The following is a 19,169-nucleotide window of genomic DNA, read 5'->3' on the forward strand; positions in this document are numbered from 1 at the left end:
AGATTTGAGGAGCTCTTGCAACACAAATACATGCAAACACACAAAAGGGTAATTATGTGACACGTCTATGTTAATTTACTTGAATATAATTACCATCTCATTATATAGGTATACCAAGATGGCTTATATATCTTCAATACACAGCATTAAAATTTTTTTGTTTAAAAAATGTTTGATTAGGAAAAAAGAAAAGAAAAAACACAGACTGCTGAAGGTTTACTGAAAAGGCACAATGAATGCAGAATACTGACCGTGGAAAAACGTTTCATCTGAGTCACACGGCCCTGGAGTCACTCGGGGAACGTCCCATTCTTACAGAAAATGCATTTCAATAATAAAGGGGTAAAATGGCATCATGACTTTGGCAACTTGCAAATGATGCAGAAAAAAAACTATTTTTTTTAAACTAGTTTAAAAAAAATAGCCAGGCGTGGTGGCGCACCCCCGTAATCCTAGCACTCAGGAGGCTGAGGCAGGAGGATCGCCTGAGTTTGAGACCAACCTGGACTACAAAGTGAGCTCAAGGCCAGCCTGAACTGCATAGTGAGACCCTGCCTCAAAAAGACCAAAAAAAAAAAAAAAAAAACTGTACAAATTACTCATTAAAATTTTTTTTGCTGACACAGAAAGGTACAATAATTACTAAATAAGATAGCAGGTTATAAACCAGTATTTAATTCCAGCACTCAGCAGGAGGATCACCTAGAACTCAAGGCCAGCCTGAGCTACACAGCGAGACTGTCTCAGAAAGACAAACCAACCAACCAACCAACAAACCCGTATGTAAGTATGAACATTTACATTGGCAAAACCATATATAGAAAATATACATAAAAATGACCTCTGAGTGAGAGAAGCTATATTTTAAAATTATTCTGTGCTTTATGATATTCCGCTAAGAAATGTGTTATCTTTGTAATAAAAAGAATTTTTAATTCTACAAAGGTTCGTGTACATTTTCTATTAGGTACTAAATATTAACAACCTCAACAGTAGTTGAATAAAGGACAATAATCATTCAGAAAATGCGCTGCTGAACATGGACGACATACTCAAATGTCATAGTCCAACAGCCCCGAAACCAAGGAAGAAAATTCATTTTTATCTTTACAAGTTCTCCTGTTCGAAAAGTTTCATTATAACTTCTAAATACAGGAAACTTTTGGTGATAACAACAAAATGATTCCTAGAATAGCTGCTTTTATTTCCACGTAGCTAAAATGGGACAACAGGGCATGAAGAACTCACGGCATAAGAAACTGGAGAGCTGGGACATAGCTGAGAACCCTTTCTCGGCAAGACCACATTCTTCTTCCTGACCAGACCAACCAGACTCCCCCAGAATCCTTTTGCTTTTTGAGACAAGGTCTTGCTATGTAGTTCAGGCTGGCCTTGGGCTCACTATGTAGCCCAGGCTGGCCTCAAGCTCACGGCTATCCTCCTGCCTCAGCCTCCCAAGAGCTGGGATTACAGGCGTGCGCCACCACGACATGCAGCCCCAAGAAGCCGTTCAGTAACAAAGGGCTCTGGGTCTCACAAAACCATCGGTGTCTTTAGGAGCCATAAACTGTAAACTATTTTTGCGTGAGTTAAAAATTGGTCTTCGGGTAACTTCTTCCACTTCTTGGTCCCAGTTCTACATCCTGAATTCAGAGTGCTTGGCCCTCTGCTCAGATCTGAAGGTCTGCTCTAAAGCCCAGGGTGAAATTTAGTTGCCACTGTAGCAGTATGAAGAGGGAGGATCTTTACAAGGCGATGAGCCAGCCCTCTGGGAGGCAGAGGCAGGAGGATTGCAAGTTTGAGCCCAGGCTGGGCAGCTTAATGACTTAGGGAGACCCTGTCTCAAAATAAAAAATAGTAAAAGGGCTGGGGACTTGGCTCAGTGCAAAGGCCCTGAGTTCACCCTCCAGGACTGAAAAAGGAAAGAGGCAAGAGGTCACGAGGGAATGGCGCATCAAGGTCCTCAGCTGAGCATGGACTGCCAAGAAAAGCGCGAGGCTGGCCTGGGTCTCCTCCCCCGTGTGTGTTGGCCTCCCGGCCACAGGGCACCGCTGCAGCAACAGGGCCCGCTGAGAGGCCTCCGACACCTGCTGGCGCTCCGTGCTGAGAGGTAAACCTCTGTGCTTTAGAAAGGGTCCGACCTCGGGCACCGCGAGACAGCCGCAGAACACGGACTGAGACGCCCCCTCGACGTGGCAGCACAGAGCCCTGGGGATGCGCTCCGAGCTTCTGGGGGCAAGCCCAGGGCCTTGGGCACCTCCGTGCCAAGGGGACCCAGCCATGCCCAGGATGGCACGTGGGCTGCAGTCTAAAACAGGCCCTCAGACGCCACTCACAGACAGGGCTCGCTTCTGAGATAGTGCCCTTGCCTATCAGCAGGGAAGCGCCCGCGGAGGGTACGAAAGAAAGAGCCCCTCAGCTGCAAGCTAAGCCATGTCAGTCTGGTTTTCCTCACAGGCTTCGAACTCAAGGAGCGTGTTAACAGACACAGCTGATAGGAGTACTGAAGACCACCCACTGTGGTCACCACTCCACTGCCTCCTCAGCTAGTGAGGCCACAGGATCGATTCCTAGCCAGCATGATATGTATCTGCAACAGCTTCCAGGAGGAGTTAAAAGACAGCTGGTGTCTACTGTCATTTCTCCCTTCTCTTCTGTTTCTAGAACTCAGTCGATGGCTGGTGCTCCAGCAGCCATACTGAACTGTGAGGAGGACTGTGGTTACTGCAGGTGTGTTAGGGGTCCTAATTAACGGGTTAGAGAAACAACAGACAATAAAGCACGGGGGCTGTCGCTGGGTTTGGCCTACCGGCGTTGACTTCTGCTTTCATTTCCTGCAAGCCTTCCTGCATCTGCAGCTCCAGCCTGCTGATCCGCCCGTGCACCTTGTCCTCCTCCTGCTTGGCCCTCGGACCCTCCAGGTTCTTCTTCTGCGTCTCCTCCAGCTTGTCCAGCCTGGCTGACAACTGGCCGAGCTTCTCCATGTCCCTTTCGCTGGCTGCCTGAGGACCAGGAGGAGAACCACAGCTCATTACCCTGAAGACAAACTGCATTCAATTTCGGCCTTCCCTTACACCACAGTACGTGGGGGACAGAACCACAGGGGCTGCTTGCTGCCCACTTCAATGTCTTTCTCAGTTGCTTCTGTCTCAACAGATGCCCGATTTTCAGCTCAGCAAAAGCACATCCAAATACAAACCACGTTTTCCAGTCTCCTCAGCCTCACAGAACACTGGTTTAACACGTGTGTGACCATTATAGGAGTAATTTCTGGCCAATGGGATGTTAGTGTATGTGACAGCTTCCAGGAAAAGTTACAAGACAGCTGATATTTACCTTCATTTCTTTCTTTTTCCTCTGTTTCTAGAATTCAGTTAATGGCTGGAGCTCCAGCAGCCATTTTGAACTGTGAGGATGTTAATTACTCCCTGGTGTTGGTATCGAGTGAAATTAAAAGGCCCCTGAGTCAGTCCTGCATGGCCCACACCCAGACTTCTTTTCCATGAGAGAAACGTTTCTCTCTTGTTAAAGTCACTATTATCTTGGGGTTTCCTGTTGGTTACTAAACTAATCTACATACAAAAATGAACAGTGTCCCAAAGACTTAAAACCATTAATATTTTAGTGTACATCTCAGTAAAGTAATCAGTAGACCTGATAAAGATATGGGGAATATCCATAAGTAGTTAAAGGATTTCCTTTCTGCCACGCTTGGTTTTATGCAACTGTGTGTCTGCGGGCAAGCTTGGGGGCAGGAGTGAGCCCCAAGCTGTGAGCAGCGCAGTGCAGCAAAGTTTTCTCCCAAGGGCTCCCAGGGCTGGGTCTGCAGCTCCGCAGCTCGGCGCCTGGGGCAGCGGAGTCGGCGACGCGGAGCACACCCGCCTTGCAGGAGGGGGTGGTACAGGAGAAAAAGGAGGCGCGGCGGTCACGCCGAATAACCCAAACCAACCAAACTGGCTGGCCAGGCACAGGCCCGGAGCCTGCTGGTTTTGAGTGTGATACACGCGAGGCTGGCTTGAGAAGGGGCTCAGCACCGTCTGCAAACCTTCGCTCCGTGAGAGGCAGGGAACAGCGGGCAGAGAGGGGAGGTAGCCTTGCCTCCTGCTGCTGCTGCACGCTGGGGTTCCGGGCGGCTGCAGGGAGTCTGCAGGGAGAGATCTGCTCAACACTGATCACGAAATTAAAACAGGCCCTGGGTCAAGCTGATGACCATTCATTTTATGTAGAAATGCAAATGGATAAACTTGCATCTTTAAGAGCGTGACTTAAATTTATCTTTATGGAAAGTAATGAAAAATGCTATTTAGCCTTTTGAACCAAAAGAAATCAAAGTGTTCCATGTCTTTATAAAGAATATAAAGCCGGGCGTGGTGGTGCACGCCTGTAACCTCAGCACTCAGGAGGCTGAGGCAGGAGGATCTCAGCAAGGTCGAGGCCAGCCTGGGCTAGATAGTGAGCTCCTGTCTTGAAACAAAGGAAAAATGCAAAGAATAAAAGCTGGAGATGTGCTCAGTGGTCAAATACAGGCTTTACATATGTAAGACCCAAGACTTGATCCTCAAAAAAAAAATATATATATATATAGAGAGAGACAGACAGACAGACAGACAGAGAGACAGAGACAGAGAGAAAGACAGACAGAGAGACAGAGAGGGAGAACATGAACCAGACAAATGGATTCCAGGCAAGAAACAACTGGACAGCTCCATGTGATACCAAATACATTCGTCAAACGCTGCAGACCTCTCCCGAGTAACTATTAAACAACAGCTGAACAGCAATACCTACACTGTTTTCCTTAAGAGCCACGGAAAGCTGGTCAATTCTCTGTAGAAGTTCTTTTTCTACCCGTTCTTGTTCCTGTTGCAACCAGCTCCGGGCAGATAAAATCTGGTTACTGAGCTCCTCCACGGTGCCTTTAAATCTGGAAGACAGTAAATGAACACGGCGGGTGTGGAACAGCCTCTCCGACGTGGCTCTCACAAACAGGCGGCATTGAGCTCGCGCACGCGCTCACCCTTTCCTGGCCTCACGCTCAGCACTCAGCGGGGCAGGGCAGCAGGACACACGACACAGCGGCACCTGGGGACGCCGCCCCCAAGGCCTGCGGGTGGGCGCTGAGTGACCGAGACACAGCGCGGCCTTCGTGGTTCTGGGGCCCACGGTGCCCCTCACTCCCTGGACTATGTGTCCCTCATTTCTTCCCGCAAGTCCCCTCCTTCCCTGGTTCCCGTCCCTTTTATCTCCCAGGACGGCAGCCCGGCTCCTGGATTCTCTCTTGTTCCCCAAACTCCTCCTGCCCCACAGGGACACATCCTGATTTTATCAGGAAGAAAATTTTTTTAATGTAACAACCCTCCCTAACTTCCATTCCTCTAGTTCTCTCTCCCATATTCCTTGAAAGAATTATACATAGGTGCAACCTCTGCCTTGTCACTCTTTCTCGTTTTTATTATATGTAATAAAATTACAGAAAAATCTATGTGGGACAGATATACGATTTCAATAATACTAACCTGGACATCCACTGGGGTAGAGTCCCTAGTTACCCAGCAATGGCCGCTCTCTTATTCCCTGTAAAAAGCCCTCAAGTATCAACCAGCCAGAGACCTTGTTTCCCGGCCTCCCTTGCAGCTAGGTGCGGACACACACATCGGTCAGGCAAGGGGACGTGTGTGGAAGTGACAGAGCACACTTCTGGCCACATCCTTAGAGACTGAAGTTTTGCCCTGGACTCTCCCCCTGCCCCAGCACTGGAGGACAGGGACCCGAGCAGCGCAGGGCTGTTGGTGCCGCCCTGCTGGCCTGGGAACGTGACCTCACCACTGTTACGGTATGGCAGTCACAGCACCGGGGCTAGACTCTACCCAAACCAACGCAGCTGCGTCCTCTCAGCCTGAGACTAGACCCCCACAGGGCTTGACCCCAGCCCCAGGACGTAAGCACCACCCAGAATTTCCCGTTCTTTGTCAGGACTCTGTAAGGGCTCTCGTGGTCACAGCAGGCTTGCGGGGATGATACAGCGTACCTGCCCACGGCTCAAGCACACCTGCAAAGGCTGCGACTACCATATAAGGCAACTGTTCGCACGTTCCAGCCATGAGGAGGCGGAGATACTTGGGGGATCGCTGTTCAGTCTACCAGAACCACATATCTGCCAAAGCCCTTACCACTATCAACAGTAACACAGCACATGACTATGTACGTCCTTATTGGTCTACTTACGGCCAGTGGCGCCTTATACTGTAAACGCCGTGAGGATCAGAGCAGCCTGGCTTCTGCTCATCACGAACAGTACGCAGAGCAGTGCACACTCACAGCACTGCAGAGCCCCTCACCAGTGACCCGCAAATACGGGGAGCGACCAACAAATAGGGAGAGCGTTTCCACCGTAAGATACTACAGCGGAAGACACACTTCCGAGAACGCCCTCACAGAACTCCCCCGTGCTCTGAACACTTGTCCCACCACTCCGGCCACTTTCTGGAGCAGCTCTGGAGTCCTCTTTCGTGAATGTCGTCCGGTCTGCCTCGATGTCCTGAATCGATTCAGAACGTTTACCTCTCACAGTCTCTTCTGACTCTGGGGAAGAGCCAGGAGTTTCACGCGGCCAGATCCAACGAATAAGGCAGAGGAGGACGCTCTGTCATGTTTTTATTTGACAGAAATTGATGCAAACATTTTCAATTAGTTTGACATCAAGGCAGCCGTGAAAAGATACAATAGAGGACTTCAGAACTGCTTCGAAAAGTGGAAACAGTGATGGGGTAGGTGCATTTGAAGCAAAGGGAAGATTTTAAGAGGGATTAATGAAGCCGGGCGCCACGCCTGTAATCCCAGCACTTGGGAGGCTGAGGCAGGAGGATCATTGCGAGTTAAAAACCAGCCTGGGCGACAAAGTGAGCTCAAAGCCAGCCTGAACTGCACAACAAGACTCTGTCTCAAAAAGACAAAAACAAAAAAACAAGAGGGATTAATGATAACGTGTCTTTCACCCTAATAAATTTTAAAAATTGAAATAGTCATCTTTTTGTCAGAATACACATATAAAAGACATAAATAATAATCCAATCATTAAAAATAGTAATTATGAAGGAACAGTGACAACAGGCCACATGGGAACTTTTGCTTTTAACTTCCGTGATGGTTTTCATCGTGTTATAATAGATTAAAAAAAAACAACAACAACAAGCAAAGACAGGCAGTACTGCATAAGTCCAGAAAGAACTTCAACTAAAAGCTTTTTTCGAAAAGCTCGAGACTTACTTCGTATCTAAAAGCTGGAGCTGGTGGTTACTGTCTCTGTGAGACATCTTCAGTTTGGTGCTCTGCTCTGACATGGACAAATCCACTCTGTTCAGAAGCTGAGAAATCTGGAAAAGAAGGCTCACTCTCAGGCAGAGCTCCAGAACACACCTCCTAGGCTACATGCCAGTCAGCGGCGTTAAGACGCAAGCCTCTAGGAGTTCGCCTCATCCTCTGACCTCTGCGCTTTTTTCTTACACACCCACTGAAAATCAAGACCGGCAACACTGCCAAAATACTGACCCCAGCCCAAGTGCTGAACCGTTAGGCTCTGTAATGAGCAAACCCAACAGCAGCCCCAAAATGGAGTCTGCTGACCACAACCCTCCAGGGACCTTACAGAAACATCTGCCAGTGAGCTTGGGCTGTCTGGGACACCCCCAGAGCATGATTAGGCAGGACACCGGCTCTGCACGGGCAATGGGTGAAAACCCCAAAGACTCAACCCTAAGACATATGTAGTCTGCTGGGCGTGGTGGCACACGCCTGCAATCCCAGCACTTGGGAGGCTGAGGCAGGAGGATCGCTGTGAGTTCAAGACCAGCCTGGGCTATAAAGTGAGCTCAAGGCCAGCCTGAACTGCATACTGAGACCCTGTCTCAAAAAAACAAAAAAGACAGAAATATGTAGTCTCCTATAGGGTAGAGATTATATTGCTCACACAATGGCCCAAGCCCCCTTAAGAATCCCTAGACAAAGACTCTCCTGGGTAACTCAGAAGCCCCTCCTGGCTAACACGAGCTTTATTTCCTTGCCGTTGTACTTTTTACTTTCTTTCCATCTTTTAAATAAATTTTACCTCCTCTGTCCGTGATTTCATTCTTCGTCACCGTGAAATAGGACCCTGGCGTGCAGATAACACCATTACCTACCTGTTGGTCCTTGTCTTTTCACTAAAATGTAATATAAAACTAGTCCCGTGCAATGCTCATATGTTTTCAAAAATGATAATGTACAACATTCCTCCCTTAAAAATTCACCATTCTTTTCAGATCCAGAACAACTATAGAAACAATAAAGTGTGTCTGCTTTACTGAATTTCTGGGTTTTACTTGGCTTGGATGCCAGCAAGCTTAAGATTTCCTTCACTTCTATTTTCTGGTGTAATCATTTCATCCACATTCATTCTTCAAAATTATTTTTGAGAAAGCAGTGGACTTGTCTTTTCATTCTTTGTTTCATAGCTTAGTAACATCTACGTTTTTCACACACAAGCAACTCCAGATCTTAGCCGGACACCGCGGACAAGCGTGTTCAATCTGATAAACGGACCACAAGCGCCAGTATTTTTCGAGAACAGTCTCTCCGTAAGTGAAGAACTGAAATAAGGCCGGTAACGTAGGACAAGCCCTGCAAGACCCATCCTGTTATGATAAAGGGAAACTTGTACAAGGCCCCAAATCAAACCGAGAGACCAAATTTCACTCCGGGAAATCAGTCTGTGAATTTCGAGGTAGAAATCCGCACATTCACTAGGCAGCGCCCCGGGAGCGCTCCTGCTTTTGTAGCCATCACACGCCGACAGCGCAAGGGGACAGCGCCGGCAGTGTGCCCCGGTACGCAGCCTGTTCCGGAGTCAGACCGGGGCGAGCAGCAGGCAGCAGAACACACACCGGCTTACCTGGGCAACAGGAAGGTTTTATTTTGTTTTGTTTTGGGTACCGGGGACTGAACACAGGGCCTTTGCACTGAGGCCTTTTTTATTTTTTATTTTAAGACAGTCTCTTGCTAAGCGGCTGAACTGCTTGGGTTGGACTTGAATTTGCAACCCTCCAGCCTCAGCCTCCCAGAGTGCTGGGGTTACAGGCATGCACCACCGTGACCAGCAGTTTAGAATCTCTAGAACATATTAATCATTTTAAGAATGAGTGGGAAGAGCCTTTCAATTAGGGCTGTACCAAAAAAACATTGTGCTTTGGTCGCCAGATGCAGGAAGGACCACTTCAGCGAAGTGGAGAAGGAAGAAACAAAGAAATGCTTCTGATTTGCCTAAACCTGTGCTGGGGCCCCAGCTAATTTCCCCTGCAAGAAATAACACCGCAGCTAAAGGAACTCACCCACTGTTACAGGCTACCTAACACAGGGCCTACCTGGCCTTCCGCATCCCTGATTTTCGTTTCCAGGATCAGCTTGGCAGCTTGCTGCTCTTTGTTCAGGTGCTGGAGGCCCTCGTAGGTCGTTTTGTGCTCTGCGGAGAGTCTGGCGATGCTGGCGTCACATCTGTCAAGGCAAACAACGAAGCTCCCTCTTATAAAAGTTTTAAAACATGTGCAGAAGCTTCCTCACGCCCTATGAAATGCGAGGCCCAGCTCAGAGAGACTGCACCAACAACCGCATCTTTCAAGGACAGCCTGAGCGCATTCTGAGAGCTTCCCTGGCTTATTCGCCAGCACCGAGGGAGAATTATTTCAGGAATGCAAGTCTGGTTTAATCCCAGAAAACTGGGATTAATAATATAGCACATCAGCAGAAAAACGGGTAAAAACCACACAATCATCTCAATAGGTGAAGAAAAAAACACCGAATAAAATCCATCCTTCTTCATGATTTAAAAAAAAAGTCGGCAAACTAGAAATAGAAAGGAAGTTGCTGGACCTCATAAGGAACAAACACAAAAACGCCACAGCTGAACACGAGCTTCACGGTGCGAGACTGAAGCTTCCCCTACACTCAGGAGCAAGACAAGGATATCCACTCTCACCATGTCCACTCAGCACCCTCGCTGAGGTTCTAGGCAGAGCATCTCGGCAAGAAAAAGAAATCAAAGCCATCCAGACAGAGAAGGAAGGAGTACAGCTACCGCTGCACGCCAATGTCATGACCCTGTAGATACAACTTCAGAGAATCAAAGGAAATGTACTAAACATTAGTGGAACTCACGAACTGGTTTACCAAAACTGCAGAACAGAAGACCAGAATACAAAAACCAATAGTTCTGCTACACAAGGACGGGCTGATTGGGGCTGGCATTTCTGATCTCTAGTTTCCAGGTCTCATTTTCAGGGAAGTGGGGCACTAAGGGAATATAAAGCACAGCCACAATGACATACTCTTCAGACCTACTAGGAAGAAGGGCTGTGCTGAAAACGACAGACACAAGCACTGGCAAAGCTGTGGAAAACTCTGAAGCATGACACAGCGCAGGTGCCAGGGTAAAATGGTGCCGTCACTTTGGAAAATAGTCTAGCTGTTCTGTTTCCCAAAGGTTAAATAGAAAGTCACTCTGTCACCCAGTATTTCCACTCTAGAAATGACCACATAAAAACTTGTTCACAAATATTCACAGCAGCATTACTATGTGTGTGTGTGAGTGAGTGTGTGTGTGTGTGTTTGAGACAGGGTCTCACTATGCAGTTCAGGCTGGCCTTGAACTCTCTTTGTAGCCCAGCTGGCCTCAAACTCACAGCGATCCTCCTGCCTCAGCCTCTCAAGTGCTGGGATAACAGGCATGTGCCACCACGCCTGGCCCGTGTAGCAGCATTATTTATAAGAATCAAAAAATAAATACAATCCAAGTACTCAACTGATGTATAAATAAAGTATGGTATACAGTAAGATATTACTCAGCCATGAATAGGAATGAAGAACTGATACATGGTACAACACTGACAATCCCTGAAAACGTGCTAAGTGTAGGAGCCAGTCTCAGGAGCGCATGTGTGCTACGACTTCATTTGCATTCCTAGGGCGGCAAATCCATGACAGACAGGAAGTATCTGGTGGTTGCCAAGGACTGGGAGACTGGGCCAGGGGGATGGGGAGTGATGCTGAGGGCTGTGTGGTTTGTTTCTGAATAGTACGAATGTTTTAAGGAGAGTTGAGAGACTTACACAACTGTGTGCGTACACAGAGAGCCACTGGGTACCGAGGCTCTAAATAGGTGACTCATAAGTGTGAATGATCTCACTAGAGCTCTTCATTAAGAGAAAGAGATGAGAGAGACAGAGAGAGAGAGGGAGACAGACAGAGAGAGAGACAGACACACAGACAGACAGAGACAGACACAGACAGGGAAACCTAGCGCGATCTCCAGGAAGCATGCCTGCTGGGTCTTCAGAGCTGCTGGGCCGTTTGTAAGGCCCCCCAGTAATATTCTACTCCAACTTCCAGCAAGCACCTGGGAAAGACCTTAGACACCTCCTCAGCACGCAGACACTTTTCCCCTAAAGCTGTTGCCACGCGTCCAACCTCACAGAGGAAAGAAGCAGCAGTCGCCGAGGCCTGGACAGATGAGGGCGATCTGCGGAGAGTGGGCCTCGTATTCTGGTCGAAATGGTTGAAACCGGAAAACCGAACCTCTTGAGCTGTGCTTAGGGAGAAAGGAGAAGCCCCGCTCAGTCCCGTTCAGGGTGTGTTATGCTGAGCGGGTAAAACCGGGGAGAGCTCTCTGAGCTGGATTTACAGGCCGGGAAATCCAAGGTTTGTCCTCTGTTCACTATGTCACAAGTGGGGCCGCAGAAACTCTCAAAGTAAACGTGCGACAGTACAGCAGCTTGGTGATTTCGGACTATCACTGAGAGACCTCAGGCCCCTTCAAAAGAGCTACGTAATCAGTGCAGGAAAGTCAGAACTTTGCCAGGGAATTTTTATTTCACGTGAATCCATTTCAACAAGGCCTCCTTAGCATTCCAAGGGAAAGACAAACATAGGCACAAGACGAAGCAAAAATAGCTGGTGCTCATAACGAGCGTTTCTGACGAGCTAGAATGAAAGCGTTTGTGTTGGGACAGAATCAAGTTGGGTAGACAAACTGATAAGGAAGTGCAGAGTCCGCAAGGTTCCTGGAGGGGTTTCCCGGGAATTTCTCTACCGGGAGACACAGCATCAGAAAGACAATTCCAACCCCCACAGCGGCCCTGAGATGCCAATGCCTCCACCTACTGCAAGCCCACTGGTGCCACGTGGCGTGGGTATGAATTTCCCCTCGCTTAATCTTTTCCTGCAATTCGAGAGGTCATGAAGAGCCTCCAAGCTTGCCCCAAGGCCCCCCACGCCCTGCGGCTCTCCGGAGTTGCCAACTCCTGTCTGTCCCGACCGCTAGCACCGGGCTGGGGTTTCTTTCCAGCCAAACCCCAGGAACAAGGAGCCCAGTCTGTCCGCTGCACCACGGGATGTTTCGGGATCACTCATTCGCTGAGGGTCTGCTGTCCTCCGGAGACCACTGCAGACACTCGGCCACACAGGGCAACCACCGGGCGCCCAGCCCAAGATCGCGAGGGCGCAGGGTGAGGTGGACACGGGGCCGAGGGAGTCGGGCAGAGCGGGTCTCAGGACAGGCGCCGGGGGCCATCCGAGCTCAACTTTGTGGCTGGAGAGACGCCAGCAGAGGAGGACAGGCTCAGGGGACTGGAGCAGCCCGTGCAACCACACAGCGGCAGGAGAACGGGTCGAAGGGCTGAAGACGGCACGGCGCCCACACAAATACGCCCCAAAGCGGCCCCTGTGCTCCGAGAGGCTCTGCCCCGGGGGTCCCTGCCTCCCCCTCCCCGCCTCTCTCAGGCCCATAGGTGCCCAGGCCCCTGCAGGGGCCCGTCCCTGTGCTTGGCTCCCGTGGGCAGCAGAGGGCAGAAGAGGCCCCATGTGGACACCGGTCGTGGTCGCAGCCCCCGCAGGGCCCCGCAAGCTTGACGGCTGAGACCCAGCAGAAGGAGGTGGCCCCGAGCCTGCACCTGCTCACAGCCCCGGCCCAGGCCGCAGGGTCCCGAGAGCGCGGGGCAGAAGACAGCACCGTCACCCTGTCCAAGGGGAACAATCTCCTTCTAAAGACTTTCACCTGATCAAAAGCCCAAAACTTTCAGAAAATGAAGACAAATTACGAGAACCACACAGAAAGGCACACAGATGAAAGCCCCAGCTCTGCATTATTTGAGAGACGCACGACCTTAGCCAACGGCATGTGTGGGTCAGTGCCGAGGACAAGGAGCAGGTGGCAGCCCGGAATCTGGGCTCCCTGAGGGCCGCCCCATCACCCACCACTCACCACCCAGGGTGGGGACCGCAGCCGCCGAGCACCCACCTCGCCACTCTCCCGCGGAGGTCCCCCAGCCCCGACAGCTGCCGCAGCTCCAGGGTCTTCAGGGCAGAGTTCGTCCCGTAGCTGATGTTGTCCCTGGCGCGGATCTGCTCCTGCAGGACCTGTGGACACAGGGCCGAGGGGTCACAGCGGACGGACAACTGCTTCACCCATGTTTTCCCTAAGAGACTCCTCTTAACAGTCACCTGATAAACAAGTACACAGAGAACCAGGGAGAGGGAGACACGGGGGTGGGGGACAGGGACAGCAGAGAGAGACAGACACAGACAGACAGAGACAGGAGAGACAGAGGCAGGCAGAGAAGACAGAAAGAGACAGAGACAGAGACACAAGGGAAGGGAAGGGGAGCGGAGGGGAGCTGCCACCCGCTCCTTTTGAGGGGAGGGGCGGGAAGGGACTGATTTTAGAGACCACTCCAGACTAAGTGTGTGAATTTTCCAATGCAAACTAAACACTTTGCTTTTATTACTTCTCCTTAATCCTAAGGCACTGAAGTCTCGTAGCTTGCCCCTCGGCTGTGTGAAGCGGGCTTCTCCCCACCCTGCGTGTGTGTTCTGATGCTTCCTTTCTTACTGTTTTCATTTCAGTTCTGAATTCCTCTATGGTCTAAGACTATCTAGGTATCTAAGGATTGTTCAGCATTATTTAGAATTTTGTGTCGTGTTGAAGCAGTTAAGTTTCGTGGTTACTGTTATTAATTCTCATGATACCGGCTTCATGATAAATACGGTCTATAACATTTAATATTTTGAGTATGTCCAGGTTTGCTTTGTATCACATGATTGATTTTTTTCTTGATGGTGGCGGGGATTGAAACCAAGGCTTTTGCACTGAGCTACCTACTCCAGCCATTTTTAATTTTTTATTTTGAGACAGGGTCTTGCTAAATTGCCCAGACTGAGCTTGGAATGTGGGATCCTCCTGCCTCAGCCTCTCGAGTAGCTGGGATTACAGGCATGGGCCACCATACTCAGCAGACCTTATTTATTTTGCCTACTGCATCCCCGCAGCTGTGGAAGAGGAACGATGACTTGCCCCACTGTCAGACATGTTTACCAACCTCCCCGCTTAGCTGCCGCTTCCTCTGGTACAAAGGAGTCGTGGTACAGAGCTTGCTGCCGTCATATAATAGCCCGTTTACCCTGTTCACCACCTACCTGATGCTAACACTGCTACTACGTTTGAGACACAACGAGGCAGAAACCCGCTTCGTGTTAACCGCCTCACACACTGGCATGGTCAGCACACTGCAGTACTAACTCGCTGAATCTCCAGCTGAAAGCTGCACCATTAGCGAGTGGCAGCGCCGGGATTCGAACCCAGGGTGTCTGGCTCTGTAGAAGATGCTCCTAACTGCAACCCTGCACTACTTTGTGTATCCAAGTGTCCCTTGTCTGGCTTCATGTTCTCAGCGGGTGTGGCTTTGCTGCTGTCCTGCCTTCCTGCCCTGAGACTGGCTTGACCTGGCTGCCGCGGACTCCCTGTCTCCCCTGTTGCCTGGGGAACGTCTTCGCCTCCTCCTCAGGCGACCCATGAGCGGCCATCTTGCCTGTCCATTCCAGGGCCCCCCCAATAAGGACGCTCAGCACACCTGCATGGCACGCACCTCCCTCTTCTCTTTTATGGTCCTGGGGACTGAACCCAGCACCCTCATCCCTTATGTTTTATCTTGAGACAGGGTCTCTGTAAGTTACTAAATTATTTAGACTCGCCTCAAACTTGCCTGCCTCAGCCTCCAAAGTGCCATTACAGGTGTGCACCCACACACCTGGCCCTCCTTCACCGCTCAACCTTGGGAGACTGACCTGCAGAGAACTTGCTTTGCTCCCCGCCCCCTATAACTAGGCTTTGCTAAAATACCTTCATACTTCTAGTTGGGCTACAATTAGAATTCTGCCTGCAGAATGTCTTATATTTCAGTGATTTTTGGTTTTTACTTTTTAAGACTTTGGTTAGACAGTCCAGGTATTTACAATATCTATTTATACAAAATCACGTAGATCTTTTTTTTTTGAGTCAGGGTCTCACTGAGTAGTTCAGGATGGCCTTAAACTCACGTATGCAGCCCAGGCTGGCCTCAAATTCACAGTGATGCTCCTGCCTCAGCCTCCTGAGAGCTGGGATTATAGGCATGCACCACCATACCCAGCTCCATACAGGTCTTTTTTAAAGGAACATCAGTTTCCTGTGCAGGTTTCCCTCGCGTTTGTCTCTGCCTAGCATTTTGGCTAGAGTCCCTTCCCCAGCTGAGGGATCAGACAGGCCCTGAGGAAAGACTTCCTCTCCAAAAGTCAGGTGGTAGACGTCCTCCCTCCACCAAGGGCAAGGGCTTCGGGACAGGAAGCAGAGCACCTGGCCAGAGGCCTTTCCTCTCCGTGACCTTCCAGGCTGTCAGGAAGCACCACGGCTCTTCCTCTATGAGGACCTTGGCTTTTGGTGCTTAGAAGCTTGAAAGATTTTTTCTTTACTTTGGAGTTCAGGAATGTTATCAGACTACACCTGGCTGTGAGCTGGTTCAATGGGTCTTCTCCCTTTTTCCCTCCTCCTGTGCAGGTCCTGCCCGCTGACCCCGAGGGGCCTAGACCTGCCCCGCAAGGCTTCCCCGAGACTCCTCCTGCTTCCTGTGGTCTCCGCCTTCAGGGCCAGGACTCAGGAAGTTCTTCTACTTTGTCTTAAGAGCAACAAATTGCTTGTGATTCATCTACTGACTTTTCAAAAGTTAAATTCAAGGAAGACACTGTAGGTGGTACCAGAACCTCCCGAAGGTGGGATCTGTTTATGGACAGGCACCTGCTGCTCACCCTCCGGGCCGCGGTCTTTCTTCCTTCCCAGCCTCCGGGGCCGTCGGGTGGGGCGACCTTCCTTTACAGCGTCTTCTGCAGAAGGGTTCCTGGGTGTCCCGGCCGCTCAGGCACCTCCACAGCCGGTCCTCATCCCCGCAGGTGCAGCCTGCCTCAGCCTCTAAGGCGGGGAGGCAACAAGACTGCCCTAATGGTGGTTTCAGGCCCCAGCCCACCGCACCCCAGGCCTGCAGCCTGTCTCCACGGCTGTTCACATCCTTCCTTTACTTCCTGCTCCAATACCGGGGTTTCCTGGACACGCACGCTTCAGCATCTCTTGCTTACTGTTCATTTCGAGAATCTGATGGTGTCTGATAACACTGACCCTCTGCGGTCCCCATTCTCAAAAGGACAGACACCCCAATTTAAGACGGTGCAGTCATCCTTATACACATTACATCTGTGTGCCCTTTCCTCAACTATTTTTTTTTCTTCTTTTCTTGAGGTATAATATACAGAAAAGTATACTTACATATTTTTTTTTTTTAGGATTTTCAAACTTCGCAGCTAAAAAGCAGAATTAGGAATGTGAGCATTGGAAGCCTGGCAAGGGCCCCTCTGAATGGAGAGACACTGACAGTACAGTTCCTCACCGGGAGGAACCTGGAAGCCCTATCTGTTATTTCCGGTAGTGTCCAGCCCTTTAAGAAGGAGCCTGCCCTGTGAAGAAGAATGCAGGCTCCTCACAATCCCCCGTGATGACAAAGCTTAGTCATCCGGTCGTGTTCCTGAGAACACCTCAGAACTCTGGCCAGCGTCTCCTACGAAGCCCTGATGAACTCTCTCTTCTCTGCGGGCAGTGACACCTACAGCTTACACTTCACAGGGGGCCGCGTCATTCTGTATGGAATGCTTCAAACCTTTGTTTACCATTAGGCAGAAAGCCAGCGGCTCAAGCACCTTTGGGGTCCATCAGCATCACCCAGGGGGTTTGTTTCACATGCAGAATCCTAGGTCCCATCCCCCAAAACCGAAGCAAGGGGACAGACCGGGGTGAGGCTGCCCAGGGTGGCTGGACCACACCTGGGAGGATGCAGCATTCGAAGGGACAGAAACGGCAAAGGCTGGGCTGGGGATGTAGCTCAGCGGCACAGCACCTGCCTGGCAGGTGGGAGGCCGTGAGTTCAATTTCCGGTACCAAAAAGAAAATAGTAAAAAAAAAAAAAAAGCCCCTTAAAAAGAAACAGCAAAGGCTATATAGCCAGTCCTACTTCCTATGCGTTGTTTTTTAATCACTAAGCAGAGAAAATGGGCAGAAATTCACAGACAAGGAACTAAAATAGCGAACATTTCTTAAAGTGTTCAACTTTTCTAGTAAGCAAAGAGACAGGAAATCAAAATCGTACCGAGACCACGCAGCACCCTCAGTCTCCGGAAAATGGTGGAGCCGGGGGCCGTATGACAGCTGTGTGTGCTTTCTGCTCAGTTTTGCTGTGAATTTAAAACTGCTCAAAAACCATAAAATCTGTTTTTGGTTATTACTTATTTTATTTTAGTTAGTTAATTTCTTTTTAATTTCTTGCAGTGTTGGGGATTAAACCCAAGGTCTTGTGCATCTTAATTTAATCATGTGCTTTTTCACGGAGCTACATCCCCAGCCCGAAGTCCATTTTTAAAAATCGTATTCTCGCGGGGCCTGGAGGCACACGCCTATAATCCCGGCACTCCGGGAAGCTGGGGGAGGAGGATCGCCAATTCAAGAACAGCCTGGGCAGTTCAGCAATGCAGAGACTGTCTGGAAATGAAAAGCAAGCGAAGGGCTGGGGACGCAGCCCTTCTCGGTGGCGAAGGCCCCGGGTTCAGCCCCCAGTGCTGCCAACAAAACAGCACTCATCCCTGTGAACAGAAAGGAACGAATGTCCCGCTCCCAGTGAATTCACTCTAACAAAATGAACCTGGGCGCTAATCACCAGCTCCCGCGGCTGGGGGTGACAGTGGGCCCAGGTCCCCGCACTGCAGGCTGAGATTTTGTTTTCAGGTAAAATACACGAGGTCCAACAGTCAAAAGCCCTCTCCTCTTCGGAGCAAGTTCCTGTCCGCCGCCCACTCCACGCTCACGGCCTCGCTTCGCCCCTGCTCTGACGCATTTCTGTCGTTACCGCTTCTTGTTTGGATGTGGCGTTTTGCAGCGCTGGACACTGAACCCCCTGGCCTCACACAAGCTAGGCGGACGCCCACCGCGGAGCCACACCTCCACCCGTTTTGACGTCTTCCTAAAGCGGAACACGGCGCGCATCATTTGAGTTCCGAGAACTCTTCCGTAGTCCACTTGCCAATTATTAAACAGCCCAACTGCAGGATCTACTCAGATGAAAACCCGTCACCACCGCCCATAACCCCACTAGCCAAAGCCCGTGCCCCAAGCCAGCAGGACGCTGAAGTCTCAGCACATGGGTTCCAAGCAGCCAGGTGGCAGAGCCAACTGCCGGCTCCCCAAACCTGGGGCTTTAGAGCCACTTCCCCAAGCTCTCAACTTGCAACCAGTGAAAGCGTCGGGGACCACTAACCACGGCCCGGGCTGCGGGAAGAGGTAACCGCTTAAACCAAAGACGGCTGGGTAATCCAGATATGTATAATTCATCGCTGACTATATTACCTCTGCTAAATTTATAATGATGATAGTTTATGAAAAGCTTCTGAGGAATAAATTATGGATGATACACTCCACATCACAAGGCAAACTGCCAGTGGGCGGGGATCTATTAAAACGATAGGTTCTCCCAACCAGTGCTGTCCACACTTGCCATGCTCCAGCACACAAGAGTCAGCTGTCTTCACCTTGGAATCTGCTTGTAGAAGGGGGCAGATTCCAAATTTGACGAGTATAAGTCAGTAAGAAAAATAACAAGAGCGAGGCTCGGTAGCCATGTCCGGAATCCCATCACCGCTGAAGGCTGAGCCGGAGAATCTCAAGTTTGCACCCAGCGCGGGCAATGCAGTGACTTAGCCAGACCCTGTCTCAAAAAATTAAAAAAGGGGGGCTGGGGATA

At 50.1% G+C, this 19,169-nt stretch overlaps 1 protein-coding gene across 2 annotated transcripts in view; it reads right to left on the minus strand.

Moving 5' to 3' along the window:
- The window catches only part of Fam81a (family with sequence similarity 81, member A), a 41,800-nt gene that overhangs the window by 2,315 nt on the left and 20,316 nt on the right, over window positions 1–19,169 (minus strand). For both annotated transcript variants that reach the window (XM_013519023.1, XM_005393833.2), the window contains exons 4-8: window positions 13,322–13,440; window positions 9,396–9,525; window positions 7,267–7,373; window positions 4,789–4,924; window positions 2,810–3,002 (exon numbers count right to left, since the gene is read on the minus strand). In XM_013519023.1, the coding sequence (XP_013374477.1) occupies window positions 2,810–3,002; window positions 4,789–4,924; window positions 7,267–7,373; window positions 9,396–9,525; window positions 13,322–13,440 (685 nt within the window). The remainder of the gene's footprint in view (window positions 1–2,809; window positions 3,003–4,788; window positions 4,925–7,266; window positions 7,374–9,395; window positions 9,526–13,321; window positions 13,441–19,169) is intronic.

Source organism: Chinchilla lanigera, unplaced genomic scaffold, assembly GCF_000276665.1.
Source record: "Chinchilla lanigera isolate Chin_1 unplaced genomic scaffold, ChiLan1.0 scaffold00049, whole genome shotgun sequence".
Taxonomy (NCBI): domain Eukaryota; kingdom Metazoa; phylum Chordata; class Mammalia; order Rodentia; family Chinchillidae; genus Chinchilla; species Chinchilla lanigera.